At 43.9% G+C, this 20257-nt stretch overlaps 2 protein-coding genes across 2 annotated transcripts; both read left to right on the top strand.

Annotated features, from left to right (window-relative positions):
- The first annotated feature begins 19 nt into the window (after nt 1-19).
- Nucleotides 20-8408, top strand: ANKRD49 (ankyrin repeat domain 49). Its single transcript, XM_083610182.1, has 4 exons — nt 20-163; nt 340-460; nt 3460-3883; nt 5588-8408. The coding sequence occupies exons 3-4, from the start codon at nt 3623-3625 to the stop codon at nt 6047-6049; spliced, it is 723 nt and encodes a 240-aa protein (XP_083466308.1). The 5' UTR covers nt 20-163; nt 340-460; nt 3460-3622; the 3' UTR covers nt 6050-8408.
- Nucleotides 8409-11089: 2681 nt separating this feature from the next.
- Nucleotides 11090-20139, top strand: LOC310760954 (uncharacterized protein C11orf97 homolog). The gene is made up of 4 exons (XM_083610236.1): nt 11090-11457; nt 14611-14715; nt 17888-18013; nt 19999-20139. The coding sequence occupies exons 1-4, from the start codon at nt 11364-11366 to the stop codon at nt 20001-20003; spliced, it is 330 nt and encodes a 109-aa protein (XP_083466362.1). The 5' UTR covers nt 11090-11363; the 3' UTR covers nt 20004-20139.
- Nucleotides 20140-20257: the final 118 nt, after the last annotated feature.

The following is a 20257-nucleotide window of genomic DNA, read 5'->3' as shown; positions in this document are numbered from 1 at the left end:
TAAACCCGGTTCCCCAAGCACTGCAGGCAATCCCCACTGCGCAGCCGCAGCAAGGGTGAAAGAGTGACACGAAAGGCCCGAGGAAGGCCGGAAGTCCCCCGGCGCCTGGGGTTGCTGCCGGTCATTCCTTGGCCCCGCCCCTTCCCCCGGGCTGGAGGCGGGGGTGAGTTTTCCCCGCGGCGCGTCCGAGGCGGGCTGCTGCGAAAGCCCTGCGGAGGTGCCAGCCGAGGGGCTCCGTCTTTCGGGCGTCGCTTGCAAAAAAAGGGGGGAGGCAAGGGATATTAATTATTATTTTTTTTGAAATATGATGGGTTAATGAATTGCTTTTTATTTTGCCAGCCTTTGGAAACCTGATGCTTCTGGTTCTGGAGCGCTGCAGCTTGTTGCAAAAAAGAGAGAGAGAGAATCACGACATGTGTCTGCTAAGCCCCGTTGAGTTCAATGGGACTTCTTGCTCAAGGTAAGGATACACGGGAGTTGCTGCGGTGAGCAGTGGGATTTTGCAAGCGGAGGAGCGCAAATGTCAGTTTCCTTGGAAACCAGGATGCAGCTGGGTATTTTTTATTTTATACACCGCTTGATTTTACCAGCAAAGTAACAAACCTCAAAGTGGTTTACGGAAAGCATAAAATCAGGAGAACATTTACCGTACCTTATAACGTGCAAAAAGTTAGAACACTAAATTAGATCAAAACTCACATCAGCATTTCTAAGCACCTGGGACGGCGTGCGTAAACAGTGTATTTAGCAGGCACCGAAAAGAGCACAGTGTAGTTTTTAGCTCTGGCATAAGTAATGTGAAGGTTGCAACCCAAAGAGCTTTCTTTCTGGTAGAGCCGTGAGCAATTCTTAGGCGATTGTTTTGCATGTTGAAGCTCGGGGCCGTCTTTAGCATATGCGGCACCGGGGTGCAAAAAACTGCCCAGCGCCCCCAATTTGGGGGGAGGGCAGGCCAAAGTTGTTGAGATTTGGGGGGGCATGCAACTCTCTCCCATGCCACTGTGAGTGGAGGGAAGAGAGCAACCCCCACAGCGGCTTGGGTGCACAACTCTCTCCTATGCTGCTGCAATGGGAGAGCAATCCCCACAGAGGCTTGGGAGGGAAGCTGCACACCTCATGTGAGCAGCATGTGTGTGCTGGGCGGGCCTCTTGACAGCCCACCAATCCCAGGCGCGCAGGAGGGTGGAGGCAGCCGACTGCCTCAAAGCAGCAGAAAAGCCTGCGGCGCTCTGATGGGCTCTGCTCCACCTGGCAGCGGCTGTCAGCTGGCCTGGCTCTTCAATCCCTGGACTCCTGGCCTTGCGCCCCTGAGAGCCCAGCGCCCGGGTGCTGCACACCCTTAGTGCCTATGGGTTGAGGCTTAATATAGTTTTTGTTTACAATATACAAAGCAGGTACAGGCTTCTTGTGCCCTGAGCTAGGGCAGCTAGCCGCAAAAGAGGACCATTCATTTTCCACTGTGTAAAGGTAAAGGGACCCCTGACCATTAGGTCCAGTCGTAGACGACTCTGGGGTTGCGGCGCTCATCTCGCTTTATTGGCCAAGGGAGCCGGCGTACAGCTTCCGGGTCATGTGGCCAGCATGACTAAGCTGCTTCTGGCGAACCAGAGCAGCGCACGGAAACGCCGTTTACCTTCCCGCCGGAGTGGTACCTATTTATCTACTTGCACTTTGATGTGCTTTAGAACTGCTGGGTGGGCAGGAGCTGGGACTGAACAACAGGAGCTCACCCCGTCACAGGGATTCAAACCACCGACCTTCTGATCCGCAAGTCCTAGACTCGGTGGTTTAACCCACAGTGCAGAGGGTATTTTAGTGCGTGAAGTTTGAGTGACAAGCTGTACCTGCTGAAATCCCTCTTCTACACAATTTCCAAAGGCTGCATACCTAGTCCTTCAGGGGCACAGTTAACCCATTCAGGACCAGGGAGTCCTCCACAGCTGCCCGCCTCCTGTTCCCCCAAAACAGTGCTTTTAACCCTAGCCTGGCGGAGAGCATCAAACAGTGCTACCAAGGCAGTTTCAGTGAATCCCAACTGGAAGGGATCCAATGGAATGGAAGATTTTAAGGACATTCTTCAAGTTGAGATCGTATATTTCCTCTACTTGAGAGGCCTTCCTTCAGGTCCTGGCTCTGAGGCAAGGCACATGGGTAGCTAACTGACCTTGTCAGCTGCGGTGCCCAGGATTTGGAACAGCATCCCAAGAGAATTTTAACTGATCCCCTCACGGTCTGCTTCTTAGACAGGTGGCAGTGACTATTCTATTCAAGCAATCTTCTGTAGGAGTCTGATTTTATTATAATAAATAGCTTTGCGGCATCGTAAAGACTGACAGATCTATTATGTGAGATAGCCTTCCCCCAATCGGTGCCTGTCAGATTCCCCCGCCCCTCCAATTAGCTTGTATGGCTAATTGCATTATGGGAGTATTAGTACAAAAAAAGAAGGGCAGCAGTTTGGGGAAGGCCGCCATAGGTTTTCATGAGCCGCAGTCCCATTTCATCAAATGCATTATGGTATTATGAGTTTGTCTACAGCGATATCGGAGGGGAACAAAACAAGTAGACTGTTAATCACACTGGCTGTTCACAGCGCACTTGTTGTGGATAATACAGGACAATGCCTAATGCACCTGATGAAGTGCACTGTAAGACTCATTCCCTAATAAATTGGTTACTCTTTACACTGCCACAAGACTCTTTTACTGCTTTTGGAATGTTTTGGAATGTTTTGACTATGTATTTTGCAGCCCTTTCAAGATTGTTTGTATTTTGTTGTGAACTTGAACCATAGTTTTTTCCTTGATTTTATTATATAGCTGTCTTCATATTTGTAAGCCTCCTTGTTTGGTTTACTTAAAAATAGATAGGGGCATGTAAATTAATCAGTAATAGTAATAATAAGATTGGGAAGGACAGGGAGGAAATCTTACTGGCCTAAGTTTGGACATACCATATTTTTTGCTCTATACAACTCACTTTTTCCCTCCTAAAAAGTAAGGGGAAATGTGTGTGCGTCTTACGGAGCGAATGCAGGCTGCGCAGCTATCCCAGAAGCCAGAACAGCAAGAGGGATTGCAGCTTTCACTGTGCAGCGATCCCTCTTGCTGTTCTGGCTTCTGAGATTCAGAATGTTTTTTTTTCTTGTTTTCCTCCTCCAAAAACCAGGTGCGTCTTGTGCGTCTTATAGAGCGAAAAATACGGTAATTGCCACAGTCTCGCCACACAATGCTCTCGAAGATATTTAACAAAATGACTAAGCTTTGTGTGATGCCATAAAATGCCGTCTTATACAATACCTATTCACTTTAGCTGACCTTTCATAGGAGGCGTAAGGTCTGATATAAGCCGGGATTTGACAGCAGAAGGATTCCTTTTTTTGGCTCCTGCACTGCCACATTTTTTTGTGTGTGTACTGGTCACTGTATTAATCATTTCTTAATTTTTCTTTCTCTAAAGGTTGCCATGATGTTAATGCAATCTATGCCACTAGCCTTTGCTAGCTATTTCTATGTGCTTGTAAAATCTGATGATGAACAACCAGGAAATGAAATGAGCTAGAAGAAGAGGAGGAGGAACTATTTCACGTGTAAATTGGGGCTTGAGAACTCAAGTCTGCAGAATGAATGAAAGTGGGAAATCCTCAGAGAAGAACATAGAGGAGGATGCAAAAGATTATAGAGATTTTCCTGAGAGCTTTAACCAGCTTGAATTGTTGGAGACCCACCGGCACCTGATCCCCACAGGAACACAGAGTCTTTGGTCTGGAGATTCTGACGATGAAGATCAGGAAGAAAAAACCGAGGAATGGTACCAGGCTCAAGAGAAGAAGCTGGAAAACAACCCAGATAAGCTTCTGCTTTGGGCAGCAGAAAAAAATAGAGTAAGCCACACATTTAGGAAATTCATATTGGGGCTGTGTGTGTTGTGCCAGAAATCACATTTGGGAAATTCATATTGGGGCTGTGTGTGTTGTGCCAGAAATCACATTTGGGAAATTCATATTGGGGCTGTGTGTGTTGTGCCAGAAACCTAAATTTCTTCAACCTGATGTGGACAGTCATTCCAGGCTTCATGATTTATGAAGCTGATAATGAGTGCCAAAGCTGAGCGCTCTTCCTTTCCGTTCTCCCTCCTCTCATCATGTTCTGGCTTTGGCACAAAGTTGTTGATGATTTATTATTATCACAAATGAACGATTCATTACATTTGTTAGGCACTTTGTACAAAAAAAAAAGTCTCAAAATGCTTTAATTGGATACAATACCAACAGATAAAATAAATTAGAAGGCAAAGATCTAGCAAACAGTATACAATACAAAATTCCTAAAAAGCTCATCTAAGAGTACAATAGGCCTACCTCCCTGCCTCGGCCGCCACCCAACTAAAAGATGAGCACCACAGTGGATGCTAACTTAAATATTCTCCAAGAACTGGATCCTATTAAGCTATTTTCCTGATTTGTTAACCCTAAGTCACAGTACTTAGGTTTGGCTGAATACCAACCAGGACCATCTAATCAAAACCAGGGTGTAGTGAGGGAACCGAGGGTTGCTCAGACCTGGTCCCATTCCTAGCTTCATAAATAAAGTTTAGTGAAGCCCTGGATTATTGTCAGAATTGGGGCACTGTGACATGCTTCCTGCTATGCAGAAAAACTGTAGTTGCGAAGTGGGATTTGATGTTTCATCTCCATGCTGCTTAAGTGGTTTTGCACAGAGGTCAAGGCCAATAAACATCCTTGTTTATTGTGTGCTATAATCAAAGCATTTCTCTTAAGAGGTTTCAGTGTTACTTCATTCTGTCCCTGCAACGGCTCTTGCACAGTAGAGATCCAGTGGCATGTGGTGGATAGAGTGTCAGACTAGGAACAGAGAGACCTAGGTTCAAATCCCCACTCTGCCTTAAATCTTGTTCGGTGATCTCGGGCCAATCACTCTTTCTCTCAGTACATCCAGTTGTAAGGGGGGGGAACAGGAAGGGAATACCCATATATATCGCTCCAAAGCCCTTCCAGGAGAGATGGGGCAAAAACATATCTAAGTCAACTCCGTGTTCCATTATTACTATTTATTTAATAATTTTGTATACCACCCTTCATCTGAAGATCACAGGGCAATTCACAACATAAAAATACAAAACGAAAACACGAAATGCGTAATAAAGACTGAAGCAAACAAACCAATAACTTCCCTCCTGAGGAACACATTTTAAAAACCATAGAATGTTAATGAGCCAAACGCCTGGTTGAAGAGAAACGTTTTCATCTGGCGCCTAAAGATATGTAACGAAGGAGCCAGGCGAGCCTCGTGGGGGAGAACATCCCACAAACTGGGGAGCCACTGCAGAAAAGGCCTTTTCTGTGTTGCCATGCTCCTCCTGCCCTCTCATGGGAGAGGCACACGAGAAAGGGTCTCAGGCGATGATCACACATGGTCCAGGACAGGTCACATCATTAGGCTGAGAGATAATAAATTTGACTGAGGTTCCGTGAGCTTTATAGCTGAGCAAAGTATTGGTTCAATGTCTTCAGCGCTACTCTTGCTTGCAGGCTTGCTGAAACTTATTTGTCTCTTCACCCCCGCAGCTCAGCACGGTGCAAAGGCTCCTGTCTCAAAACCTTGCTCCAGTAAATGTCCAGGATGAAGATTTCTATACCCCTCTCCACCGGGCTGCCTATAATGGGCACTTGGAAGTTGTACGGGAACTGATTGCCCACGGCGCGGATGTCCATGCCTTGACAGTGGATAGCTGGACTCCCCTGCACAGTGCCTGCAAGTGGAACAACACCAAGATCGCATCGTTCTTGCTCCAGCATGGGGCAGATATCAATGCTCAGACCAATGGCTTGCTGACTCCACTTCACCTTGCAGCAGGGAACCGGGAGAGCAAGGAAACCCTCGAACTCTTGCTCATGAATCGCTACCTAAAGCCAAATCTCAAGAACAACTTGGACGAGACGGCGTACGATATTGCCAGGAGGACTGATATATATCACTACCTGTTTGAGATTGTCGAAAGTTGCACAAATTCCACGTCCGATTCTTAGAAGTTGCATACGTTTGAATGTCGAAACACACACACTGCCAGCGCCTTTGTAAGAAGTTCTCTTTGTAATTGCACTCAAAAGTCGGTGCTTTCAACCCCACCTCTTTGGTGTAGCTTTACTCTGTGAGATGCTGAAATGAGGTCTCGTTTTGTTACAATGTCATTATTTTTATACTATAAACCACTCTACCCTTAAACTTGTGAAACATTTCCATTTTTACTTGAAAAGCTTTGGAGGAATCCTAAATATCTTGGGACCGTTTCCCACATTGACCACTTAACGTGGCAGAAGTACTCCCATCCGTCAATCTCATATCCCAAAGCATGGGAATACACAGGAGTTGGGAACCAGCATTGTTTGAAACATTTGGGGTGTTTTGTTTTTTTCCTTTTCAAACCATTGAGAATTACTGAGACCTCTCTGCTGACTTACAGGGGCTGTGCTTGAGCAGAAAGAAACGCGTACAGCCTCCAGGCAGTTGTAATGAGGTTAGCAGCTGCCCATCAACAGAGGAAAAATACCTTCTCAGCTATTAAAAACTGAGCTATCCTGAAATCAAAACGTGCAATGTGATGGTCAGATTTCAGTGTCTGGTGCAATATATAATATACCTTGTCTGCCTACCTTCAAACCATAACATTTTATGTGCTCAGATTTTGCTTTTTAAAGGGATAACGTGAATGAATGGAAATAATATGCTGGGATGACATTACTTATTTGATGGCTGTGTGAGCAGGATTTGAATCCTCATTCAATCATACTGAGGGATTCAATTGTTGAAAGTTACGTGGATTCTTTGTTTACTGTTGCCCTCCATAGATGCTTAACAGCGATAGATTTTTTCAAAAGCAAACCTGGGAGCAGAAAACATTACCCAGAAGTGGCACTATGAGATTTCAGAACTTGGTAATTCATGTACTTTCTTCCTTTGTTACATTTTCATATAATGGACAGGGATAAGCTGGATGTCATTTATGAACGAGAAGTAGCCTGTAGTCACACACAGAGGTTTTATCCATTCCAAAGATACTTGGGGCTGGTTCACATAATACTTTTAAAATACAAGTTTGAAAAAGTTCATGGAAACAGTAGGTGTTGTCTCTCTATGGCTACATGTAATTCTCCCCTTGAAATTGGTACAAATAGGTTCTCAATTTCATGTACAGTGTCAATGGGTAATGTATGAATTGACATACATGTAAACACTGTGTTTGCTCCTTTTGAATGTCTTGTGTGAATTAGCCCTAAATTAAAAGTCAGACCCACTGACATTGGGTGGTGATGTGATGTTACCTCATAGCTCGATGAGGCTGTTCTTGAATAAGTGTCCTAAAGGCTACAATCCAAAACTTGTAAGCTAAAACCCACTTAACTCTGAAATCATCAGTGGTAGATCAGCGAGGGAACTCTGGAGAAAAGTGGCTTGCGTATTGAAGCCAACAGTCCTTAATTTTGTAGTCCAAAGACCCAGTTCTGATTACTACTTACAAACTTGAACTTCTTGACTAAATGTGACTATGTGTGCGGCACTCCAATGTGGTCTATAAACTACTTGAATTGACCAGAAAATTACTAGTATGTTATCCTGTTCATTTATCAGCAGACTTTGCTCCATATAATCACATAGTTCCTGCTAAAATCAGTAAAATAATTTCCCTAACTTACTAGAAAGTAAGCCTCATTGTAATTGTAATAGGCAGGTTTAGTTTTCTGAACTGATTACCGGTGCTTAGCATTAGGCTACACATTCTGCTGTTCTAACGGCACCTCTAAATAAATGTTTCAAGATTTGACATCCAAGCCATTTTAAGTTAGTAGTATGCTAATTAAAGTGGCTAGCAGATCACCATCTTAAGGTTGCACTACAAATTTAAACTGCTTGGGGACCAGTTTAAATGTGACAATTTCTCCCAAAAGAACTCAGTGCTAAGACTTCACTGGAAAATGATTGCCAGTTTTATCTCAAACTGCAATTGCCATTCTGTGGTTGGGAGCTGTGACTAATAAGCCGGCCTGAAACCATTTTAAAGGTGTAGTGTAGAAAAAGGCATTTTGTAGTACGTTGTAGTGCAAAATTGCGAAGATCTACTGTAACTGAAAGCTGTAAAGCACTAGTATGTTGTAACAGAGAGAACTGGAGTATTTATTATTGTATGAAATGACAAATACAGATGATATCAAAGTTCACTTTAAAGATTTTTTTTATTTTTTGTGAGGTACTTGTTAATGTTTGAAAACCGCATGAAAAGTGAAATGGAATGTAACTGAATTTAATACAGGTAACACTTGAAATACAGTATACTGTAATTCTGCTGTGAGTCTTATTTAAAAATAAAATATTTAACACAGTGAAACGTGATCAGGTCTTCAGCTGCAAGGTTCGTTGCAATGATTAGTGGGTTAATTAAGAGCAGTACAGTACTCTGGATACTAACAGCTTTCAGAAATACAGTGCTGCTAAATATCTAAAGGTCTGTATTAAGGGGAAATGAGTAATTGTATGTGTGTCACTGAGGGATTGTGTAGAAGCTAGAGCACTTTCAGGAAAACTGACACTGTCCTTTTTAAAATTTAATTGCATGCATATGTTGGCATTTCTTTGAGAGTGTGAGTGGGGCTCACTACTGCCTGTGGTTTGTGGTGGAACACAATACAGAGTGTTGTGTGATTAGCAGCACATGATCATATGAAGCTGCTTTTTACTGAGTTGAACTGCTAGTCTGTCTAGCTCAGCATTGTCTCAGCTGATTAGTAATATGCTTTTAAATAGAGATTCCAGAAATTGAGCCTGGGACCTTTTGCATTCAGAGCATGTTATTGGAACTGAGCTGTGGTCCTTTCTCATGCTCAGTGGGATTGTGACTCCTCATACCGTGTGGCCAGCTGCTGAATTTCAAAATCTGTTTGGGAAGCTGTGTTTTTGCTGGAACTAAGCCTATTTGCCAAACCACGGTGTGTTTGGTGGGAAAGTGTGTCGTTTGTACCTTATCCTATGTGATTCTCAAGATATCCAAGATTGTAAGTATGCTTAGAGAATATCCACATACAATTTTAGTTTATCAGATGTATTTGCATTATATTTGGATGCCTTCTATGTGATGTCACTTCAAAAACAAGTAGCAGCACACAGGGACCATACATATTTTAACTATGCTTTTCCCAGGCCTAGTCCAGCACACGGAAAGCACACAGCATGAACAAAGACATGGAGAATCTGGTAGCTGGAATTCCCCATAGTAGCATTTCTGAAGCCTTAACCTCAAAATGTTCATTCAGCTAGAAAGCCTTGGTTATATTCCTATGCAGTGTGTTTACCTAGCTCTATTAAAAAATGATTTTACAATACTACCCAATGCAGGTTTGCTTGGAAGTAAGTAAGTGTGGCATAGTGGTTAGAGTACTGGAGCTGGGTTAAAGTCCCCATGAAGTTCAGTGGGTGAACTTGGGCGTGTCACCGTCTCAGCCTAACATGCCTCCCATGATTGTGGTGTTAAAAATGGGGCAGGGGGAGAGAACCATGTTTGACCATTCTTGACCTTGGAGGAATGGTTGGCATCCATCTGTCTCAGGAGACAATGGAGGAGTGAGCCTTTGGGGTCTGAAGTCAAACTGTTGGAAGGTTACAGCGCGTGTTGCGGCTGTAGAGAGCAATACGGGAAATACATGTTTTGTTGCAGCTCGGGCAAATGGAGGCGTCCAGCTGGGTTTACTTCTTATTAGAGATATATCCCACCATTTTTTTCTTTTGGGTTTACACAAGCTGCAATATGCTTAATTGTGTGTTTCATTTAGGGGCTCCCCCCCCCCTTGAAGTCAACAGTTGGGAGATAACCTGCTCCGCTTCGCCTAAGACCCGAACACAATAGTCCTTCTTGCACCAGTTCAAATCCACGGGCTTAAAGCATGCCTAACATGTTGTATTCAGGCCAGACGAGGGGGAACCTTTGGCCCTCCAGATTTTGTACTCCCTGGCCACTGGCTGTGCTCTTTGGGGCTGATGGGAGTCTAGCAACATCTAGGCCAAAGGGTCTCCACATCCGATTTAGTTCTAGGCATGGATTTCAGCAGGGCCGTTTCCATGGGGGAGAAGCTCCGGTTGAATGTCTGCCTGAAAGGCAGGTCACAGGAGCCTTGATTGGGATGTGGGTGGCTAAGTGGGAAGGGGGGGGGATGTAGGCAAGCACACTGGTACAAGAAGTTGCAGAGCTGAGCTCTGAGCTCTGCGAGTGCGGCTTTCTCCCAATTGAAGTGCAGTTTGAGGACCGGGACATTCACAGGGAAACCAAAATGCTTGTTTACAAAGCTACTGTACTACCAACCTTACTGTATGCTTGTGAAACATGGACCACTTATAAAAGCCATCTCCAATTCCTCGAAAGATTCCATCAACGGTGTCTCTGATAAATTTTCCACATCACTTGGGAAGACAGGTGAACTAATACCAGTGTACAGGAAGAAGCAAAGATCACCAGTGATTCTTCAACATCAACTTTGTTGGACTGGTCATGTTGTGTGGATGCCTGATTATCGTCTTCCAAAGCAACTACTCTATTCCAAACTTAAAAATGGAAAGCGTAATGCTGGTGGTCAACAAAAGAGGTTTAAAGATTCTCTCAAGGCAAATTTTTAAAAATGTAGTATAAACACCAACAACTGGGAAACACTTGCCTGCGAGCGCTCCTGTTGGAGAACAGCCTTTACCAAAGGTGTCATGGGCTTTGAAGACACTCGAACTCAGGACGAAAGGGAGAAACGTGCTAAGAGGAAGGCACGCTTGGCAAACCCTCACCGTGATCAACTCCCGCCCAGGAACCAATGTCCCCACTGTGGAAAGACGTGTGGATCCAGAATTGGCCTCCACAGTAACTTATGGACTCACTGTTAAAACCGTGTTTGTGGAAGGCAATCTTACTGGGCTACGAGTGATCGCCGAAGAAGTAGGAGTTGCAGGTGCCTCACTAGTCTTCGACAGCAGCGCTTTTGCCCTGTGACGCCTCTGCTCGCTTCACCCACCATCCATCCCCGCCGGGCTTCTTAGCGCAGCATCCGTCGCCATGGCAACGCCCAAGAGGCCCGGGCCTAGTCTCACTCTAGGCCGCCTCTCTTCCTGCGCTTTCCCCCGGCCCCGGGGAGCGGGAAACTTAACTCCCAGGCTCCTTCTTAAGCTCCCCCGGGGAAGGCGAGTCGCGAGCTCCGGGCTCCCCCTTCTTCCTCCTCCTCCTTTCTCCGCCTCGGGCTCCTATGGCAACGGGCCCGCGCGTCTCCCACTTGCCTGGGCGCGGCTGGTGCAAGAGGCGGCGGCGGGCGGCGAGGCATGAGAGCGGCGGCCGGAGAGCAACTGGAGCCGAGTCCCGGGGAGCCGGGGAGCAGCCGGAGTTACGCGGAGTACAATGAAGCGGGGCAGCCCTGTGAGTGGGGAGGGGTCGCCGAGGGGGGACACACACAACCGCGTAGTCCCCTCCAGGGCTGGAAAGCGTGGCAACCTCTCTCGAGCCAAGGGGAGTGGGTAGGTGGGGGCATTGCTGTCGCTGCTGCTACCCCTCTCTTGTGCAAAATGTTGGGGTGCTGCCCGCTCCCCTCCACCCACCCCCATTAGAGGGAAAGGGCACCCCACCCTCTTGCATTAGGGGCTGCCTGGCACCATTGGACCCCCTCCTCTCCAGTGCCCTTTGCCCATGATGTGATGCCATTGTTCATTGCCCCATAGAGAACCCACCTCCCTTGCCGCCCAAAGGGACCACCCACCCTCTTCCCCCAGCGCAGAGGATCCTGCCTGTTCCAGTATTATTATTATTATTATTATTATTATTATTATTATTATTATTATTAATTTAATTTGTATACCGTCTTCCATCTGAAGATCCCAGGGCAGTTACAAAACGCATAATAAAATTCTGCAGTCGACCTCCTTTGTAATGTTTTATTTTGAAATCTTTTAAGATGATATTTTCGTTTTCCCGTTAATTAGGTTGCTTTGGCTGTGTACTTTTACGTTTGACTTTCTTCAGTAGTGTTTCATTCCGGATTGTTTTCCTGGCTTTTTAATGTGCTGTAAACCACTTTGAGATTTTTCTTAAAAATACAAAACGGTATGGTATAGAAATGAAATGAAGAATAAATGATAATAATAATAAAGCAAAAGCAAACCAACAAACCCTCCCCCCCCCTTCCCACAGACACATTTTAAAAGCCATAGGATGTTAATCGACCAAATGCCCGGTTTAAGAGGAAGGTTTTCGCTTACTGTGCTTTTTCGCCTTGTGCACATATCATTCTCCTTTCCATGGGGGCATTGCACACCCCGCAAGGGTTTATTCCGCTTGACAAATACATCACTATGAGGAACTCTTTTCAGTTCCATTCTAGAAGGACTGGTGTCCTCCCCTTTCCTCTGCTCACCACCAAGAATCGACATTCAATTCCCAATTATAGTCAATTGCATTGGGGACATCCCATCCCAATGCTATACACCCCATCTCCTTCAATGCAGTTTTTCCAAACATGTTGGAGGTTTGGTTTATGCCATGGGGAAATTTTCTCACTGTGATGAACACAGACCTCTTTGAGATCTGTTACAGCATCGCTGACCGCCATTTCTACTGGGAGAGTTGCCTAACCCAGCAAGCTTTCAATCCATCAGCTATGGAAGCATTCATACGCAGGCGTTTTAACTCACCAAAGGACAATTTAACAAACACTTCATTTACAGAAAATCATCTACACATAATCACCTTTGAGGGCTTCATGCATGTGTATTCCATTTTATAGATACATACACATGCCTGATAGTCATGATTTGCTTTTGGTTCCTTAGTTTGGGTACACCATATATAGAATACAGTGAAATGTCACTGAACTGGAAGCAGCAACTGGCTGGTTGCCTATACGATATGTGGGGCAGTGAGATGGGTTAATTTTACACCTGAAAGCACGGCTGCCAGTGAGCTATTGGGCCCAAATGGCTCACAAAACTATAGATTAGCATTTGCAAAGTTTAACTACATTTAAGCAGTTTCATGCCACACTTGGACATCCTATTACAAGGCGACTTATGGTGAGTTCCTCTAGTGCAGGGGTGGGGAAACTCTCTTACCTGCCCCCTCCCAGACTAACTGATTACACTAGTCTTGGGGAGGGGCAACAAGTTGCAGTGGAATTGAAACTTCACCTCCAAACATGGGAGTAGCCAGGATTTGGGGGGCGGGGAGGCAGAACCAATGTGATTTGTTAAGTATTTCTATTATTTTACTTGATGGGGAGGCAGCTGCCCTTCCCTGCCCCCCCATTCCTCCAAACATTGGACAGACTATTCAAGCACTCCTTTGGCTCCTGAGATTTCAGCAGGAATTGTTTCCTTCTGAAGCATAACTTCACAGCCTTAAAGGGGCACCAAGCTTTGGGAAAACAAATTATGAGCCACTGTTCTCTGAATTCTGGGACTATTTTCACATTCTGCACTTTCCCCCACTCCCACAGAATGGCAGTGTACGCATATTACCTGATTATCACTCCATGTGGCAGTTCAGATGAGTAGTGTGTGGAGTTAAAAAGCATTTAGTTGTTTCAAAAACCTGTTGCATATACTGTATAATATAATTTTATACAGTGCCCTCTAGTGCCCCAAAAGGGAAGATAAGGTCCCTTTCCCAAACAATCCGCTATATTATACAGTACAGTACACAGTTTTTTCAGTACCACTCCATACCTCTGTACCACTGATTCCTATATGGTTATGAATCCTTATAAATGACTCTTCTGTCTGTTACCTAAGAACAACAACCTTCAATTAAAATTGGAAGCATGATGCTTCCAGCACAGTCTTAACCAGCCTACTCAGAAGTACGTCCTATTGAACTCATTTGGGCTTACTCCCAAGTAAGTGGGGTTAGGATTGCAACATTTGTTACTATGCCCCAGAGTTCAGACAAGCATCACTTCTGCTTGTTGTAAATCATGCAATGGGAAACCTCATCAGTCAGTCAATGGATTCTTTGGCTTTGGATTCTTCTGAGTCTTTAATTATGGAATTAATGTGTGGTGATGCACACCTTGGGAGAGGGCCATAGCTCAGTGACAGAGCTCATGATTTGTGCACATAGTGCTCCATTTTTAACCCACAATATCCCTAGGTAGGACTGGGAAAAACCTGTCTGAAACCATATTGAGGCAATGTAGAATTCTGAGCTAGATGAACCAGTGGTCTGAGTTACTGTCTTCACTGGTGTGTCATGGGAAATTATAAAATAGTTAGTGATTCCATGGAAGATTATTGCACTTCTCAGTATTATTTCCATATCTGCTATATCTTGCACCTGAGAACAGAGTACCAGAAAAGAATATTTAAGCTAAGGGTACATCAGTGACTTAAATAAAACATGATTGATATTTTTCATATCACATTTTTTAAACGTCTTGTTTGCATTTTTGAACTTTATATTACAAATGAGAATGATTTTAAATTTTATTATGTCAAATTAGTTAATTCTGATACACAGTTAAGTGAAATAAGGCATGTATCATATGGGATTCCTTATCCCTGTAAATTGTCTTTAATAAAACAGGGAAGAAGTTTGTATATGTCGAACCACCTAGGAGAGTTAAGGAAGTGCTGGAAGAAGAGCTTTATTTTCGGAGGGATGAATGCAGAATTAAACACCCTTCAGAAGGTAAGCTCTGTGGCCAGCAAAGGTATAAAATAAAAATAAAATGATTTAGGGGAGAAAAATCTGAAATGTTTAGTGGATAATAAGTTGTGAAAATCTGATGTAAATACTGCTTAACTCGAGGAAATATATAAAGTCAGATGTTACGGGTAAAACAAAGTTCTATTTATTTATCATATTTGTATCTTACAATTTTTCCAGGCATTCAGAATGGTGCATGTCATATTATTTATAAGTGTGATACCCTCCAGCACAAGGATTTCTGCTTGGACAATGGAAGTTCCTTTGCCTCTTCTCATGCTCCCCTGTGTCTTCCACCAATCCTTTTCCAGAGGGTTGGGGTGGGGTGGGGGACCCAGAGCAGATTTAGAGGATGCCTGCGTAGAGGAAATAATTTCTGTTGCCCAACAGAAGTCGTGGTGCTAGCAAAAGCACTTCATTGGAGAGCTCCCAATATATCTTACCTGCCCTTCACCTTAAGGTCCCAGGGTGGGTTACAACATATAATAAATTCAGAAGCTCAATACAAGAGCAAACTCTAGCAAAAGCCAGTACATTGGCTTGCCCCTACTGAACTCATTTACTAACCTGACCAAGTAAGAATCACAGAGTGGGCTCCTCCCCCTTTTCATATTAAGTATTTCATTTATCTTTCAGAATGGCAGTTCTTTAACCACATTCTCCACAACAGCTCATTTAAAGCTTAGGGAAGCCTCAACAGAGAAATCCAAAACAGCAGTTGGTAGTTGCAAGTTGGCTTTGGACAACTTATAGAAGAAGAGGGCCAGACCCTATAAATACTGTCACCTTGGCATGTCATCATTTGTATTCAGCCTTTAATCAAGAAGCTCAAATCAAAATACACAAGTTCAGTAGTGCTTTTTTCTGGAGGCACACAGGGGTACGCATACCCCTAAACATTTTGTCAATCTTTGTACTTTTGTCCATTTACTGTATTTATTTTCCCAGATTTGAAGTATAAAATGGTGATTTTCTTGAGTCAAAATGAGAGTACCCCTAAACATTTTTTTTTAGAAAAAAAAGCACTGCACAAGTTTATTCTTTTTATTCTCACAATAACCCTGCAAGGTAGATTAAACTGAGAGAAAGAGGGGTGGGGTGGGACTTGACCACCTAGTAAACTTTATGGCTGATTAAGGGGTTGAAATGAAGCCTAAGGCCAATACGCAATTGACTATTCCATACTGATTCTCTGTTAAGACATCCCTCATCCACTTCGATTGACATCTATGTGTATTTTGTTACTCCATGAATTTGCCTTAGCCAGTGGTTTACAAAGATGCTACCTTGAAGGAATGTTTTCCGTAGCTGGGAATCCATATGGCTTGTGGTGGAACTTTGAACACTGCAGAGGATCCTGTGGCAAGTTCGGTATATGTGGGACACTGGCCTCACAATTCACCCTGCATGAACCTTACAACACAATTTCTGCTGCTCCCCATTGCAGGAGAGCATCAGCAGATTGAGCAAGCTATTTCTGAAAAGCTGCACAGCCATTACCGATTTCATTTAGGAACCCTTGAAAGCTGTAAAGGAACCCCAAGATTCCTAGGAAGCTGGTTTGAAAGCCACTGGTATAAGCCCTATAGTTGTTAAGTCCTCAGAGTTATCCGCCACGCCATACCACTGCAAAAATGCATGATGAGAGGCTTAATATTTGCATCTATCACAGGCCTTGCAATAATATGCAATATACCCAATTGATCACTCTGCTCTGCTGCAGAGGGTCTCCTGCAGATTCCATCTATATCAGGAGGTCCATTCCATACAATATAGCAGGCATGTCCAAGATCCATAAGGTTTCAATCTACCGTCCAATATCAAAAACTGGCAGTGATCTCCCGCACTCTTCCATTGTCATTCTTAAACTTAAACATATTACCGTAATTTTTTGCTCTATAAGACTCACTTTTTCCCTCCTAAAAAGTAAGGGGAAATGTGTGTGCGTCTTATGGAGCGAATGCAGGCTGCGCAGCTATCCCAGAAGCCAGAACAGCAAGTGGGATTGCTGCTTTCACTGTGCAGCGATCCCTCTTGCTGTTCTGGCTTCTGAGATTCAGAATATTTTTTTTCTTGTTTTCCTCCTCCAAAAACTAGGTGCGTCTTGTGGTCTGGTGCGTCTTATAGAGTGAAAAATACGGTATATTTGGCTGGGGAAACCCAGCCAGATGGGCGGGGTATCAGCACCCATCCAGAACTAGGAGGGAGAGGGTGTTTTCTTTCCATGGGAACTGGCGGGAGGGGGGAAAGGGAGGGGGACGTCATTGTCTCTCTCATGTGCCACCCTTCCCTCAGCTCCCTGACTGGGTGCCTCCACAGCCGCAACCCGAGCAGAGCCCGCACACCTCATCTTCTCGCACACGTACACACAAACACAGCCCAGCTCTTCCTGGGAGCTGGCAGAGCAGCCAGTTTCTCCCTTGGAGCCGCCAGGGTAGCATCCCTTTCACATCCCCCTAGAAGTGCAGTGGAAAGGAGAACAGGCAAACACACACACACACACACACACACACAGGCCAGCTCTCCTGGGAGCTGGAAGGGCAGCATCTCTGTCCCGTTCCCCCACGAGCGCAGCAATTGACCTGTGATCAACCATAATCTATCCCAGGATCTACCAGTCGATCCCAATCAACCTGTTGTACATGCCCGCAATATAGAAACAGCATTTAGGAAGGTGGCAGCTACCCTTTGGAGCTCTCTCCGATTACGCACTATACAGGCGCCAACTCTGTTGTCTTTTCAGGACCTACTGAAGATCTTCCTTTTACAACAAGTGGAGGGTGTGTTTTTTTATCCCAGTGTGTATCTGTATTGGATTGGAAATTTATTATATATATAGGATGCTTTGCAAGCATTTTTACATACAGAGTTGTGGGTTTTTTAATTGTGTATATTAACTTGTTTTTTACATATGGACTTGTTTTTATTATGATACTGCGCGGAGATATTTTACGGCAAACCGCCCATAAATGGAATCGAATAAAAAATGCAAGGTTCCTTCCAGACCTACAGTTGCACGATTATGTTTCGTCAGCCAGTGGTTTGTACAAATATTTCGGTCCGCGGGTATTAATTGCTTTCCCTCCTACCTAAAAATATAGAAGGTCAGCTTGGAACCCAACTGACAATAATGCTCTTCATATATTTTGAACAGCGGCTCTGGAAGGAATTTGGAGCTTGAAAAGGAATTTCCCAGTGGGAGGCTTCAAACCAGCATCACAGAATCCAAGTAGCTTGCTTTCACAGCCCAAGTACTACTCCAGACATGCCGTAATAAGAAGTAAGAATGAAATATCTGGGGCCTGCATCCTGCATCAGTAAACAAATCTGACTTTCAAAACATTCACCTGGGATTGTCCGTCTTGGTGTGTGAATCCCAGCATCCATCAGCTTTTGAAAAGTCACATAAAACTTTTTTTAAGAGAAGAAAAAAAACAGCACCCTGTTTGTTCTTCACCTTTCCTTCAAGACACTGTATGTTTTCCCCCATTTTATCCTCAGAGCAATCTTGTGAAGTAGACTAGGCTGAGAGAGAGCGAAAGCAAGAAAATGTCCCCCAAGGCTATCTAGTAAAATTTCACAGCTGCGTGAAACCTAGGACTGCATGGTTGTGGTAGGGTAGCGCTCTGCCCGTTAGACACCATACTAGCTGGTCTTTAGATCTTCAGATTTGCGGCTCCGCTTTAGGATTGCTACTCCTGGCTTGCAATGTGGCTTGCAGTGTTTTTAGTCTGGTTTTGCTCCTTGAGATCAGGGACGGGCAGTTGCTGAGGTGCTGGTTCAATTCATACACTTTGCAAGGGAAAATTATCGTAGTGCATAAATGGGCTGCCAGTTCTTGCACAACTCTACAAACACAACACATAGGCTAATAGTTAGTAGAGAATATATAATAAAATAATGATATCATTCAGATTGTAGGAATAAGCCAATCAAAGTTCATATGTACAATATAACAGAGTGGTAGTGAGGACCATCAAGCCGTGTGTTCAAAACAGATTCTGCTACTGAAACAGTAGTATCATTCCAGAGACACTGACCTTTTGAAACTTTTGAGAAGTCTTCTGTTGAAACTTTTGACAGACTATTGTGAGACTGTCCTTAGACATCTGTTCTGAACACACGGCTTGACAGTCCTTGCTACCACTCTGTTATATTGTACATATGAACTTTGACTGGCTTATTCTTACAATTTGAATAATATCATTATTCTATTATATATTCTCTCCTAACTATTACCCTACGTGTTGTGTTTGTATTGTTGTGGTTGGTTCTTATTGCAACACAGGGGTTTGTTTTTGGTTCTCACACAACTGCGGAGCGTTAGGGGGATGGAGTCTAGCTGTCCAGGCTCACAGAAGAGATGGCTGTTGCTGCAGCAGGAGAAAGTGCACCCATCCCCAGTATCAAGCCAATAAAATGCAGCCCAGAAACTCTCGCAGGGACAATTTAAAAACTCTTGAGGGCAAATAAAATAGGTATTCAAATGTAAAAGAATAACTTAACAAGGCCACGGGCAGCACCGCCCTGCTTTGAGAACTTGCAATTACAATCTCAACTCCTGGTTAGGAGTACCACCAATAAAGTCAACGAGATTACTCCAAAATAAATGGCCATATTTATTTCCTTACATCTACATCCCACCTTCCTTCTATCACTTAAGGCAGCATACAGGCAATCCAGATATTCTGCTCTTCTCCCAAGTGGCTCAGGCCAGCACACTTCATTATCTTCCACATTTAATATCCTCACAACAACCCTGTGAGGTAGTTTAGGTTGTTTTTATATTAGCTTTCTCATCCCGCCCCCCCCCCCCCCGCCAAAGAATCCTACCTTCCATAAACATCTGCAATTTTCCTTAAACTTGTGAACCTACAACTTCATTTGTTTGAGTGCAGAAGGTTTCGCACACATTTGCACACTTCAAGCTGTTTTTACCCTTGTTGATTAAAAATGTTAAATAATTTGTGCCCCTCCCTAACTGAATGGATTCAACTTCTGTAGATGAGGCACCTCAGGTAAGTTTCCACCCCCATTTTAAAAATAATTGTCTATTTCCTAACACTCAGTGAGGTCATGTTATAAAAAAACAAAACATATATAGTTCATGACACCTTTTTATTAACAAAAAAAAGAAAACTTGATTGGAGACTGCCCTGTGTTAGGTAGCTAACAAAATGAATAAATAAAAGTACATATATGTGGAAATGCCTCACCAATAAAACATTTACTAATCTCTGTTTTCATTATTTTCCCCTCCTGCAGGATAGCCCCTGTGAAAAGCAGCATTGATGGAAGGGACCGGAACTAGGCAAATTCACAGCTGCTATTTTTATCCAAATGCTGAGTACTATATTCTAGAACTTGTATCATAGCATGTAAAATAAACTTTTCAACCATGCATCAGTCAGTATATCTGTGTTGATCTTCTGTTTAGCTATAAAATGTTCCAGAGCGAAAATGTTTCACCTCTCTAAATTTTTATTACCCACACAGCACACGCCTTTTACTAGTTCAATGGCCC

Source organism: Podarcis filfolensis (genome assembly GCF_964270895.1).
Source record: "Podarcis filfolensis genome assembly, chromosome: 4".
Classification (NCBI taxonomy): domain Eukaryota; kingdom Metazoa; phylum Chordata; class Lepidosauria; order Squamata; family Lacertidae; genus Podarcis; species Podarcis filfolensis.
This window is presented reverse-complemented; position numbering and strand designations above follow the sequence as displayed.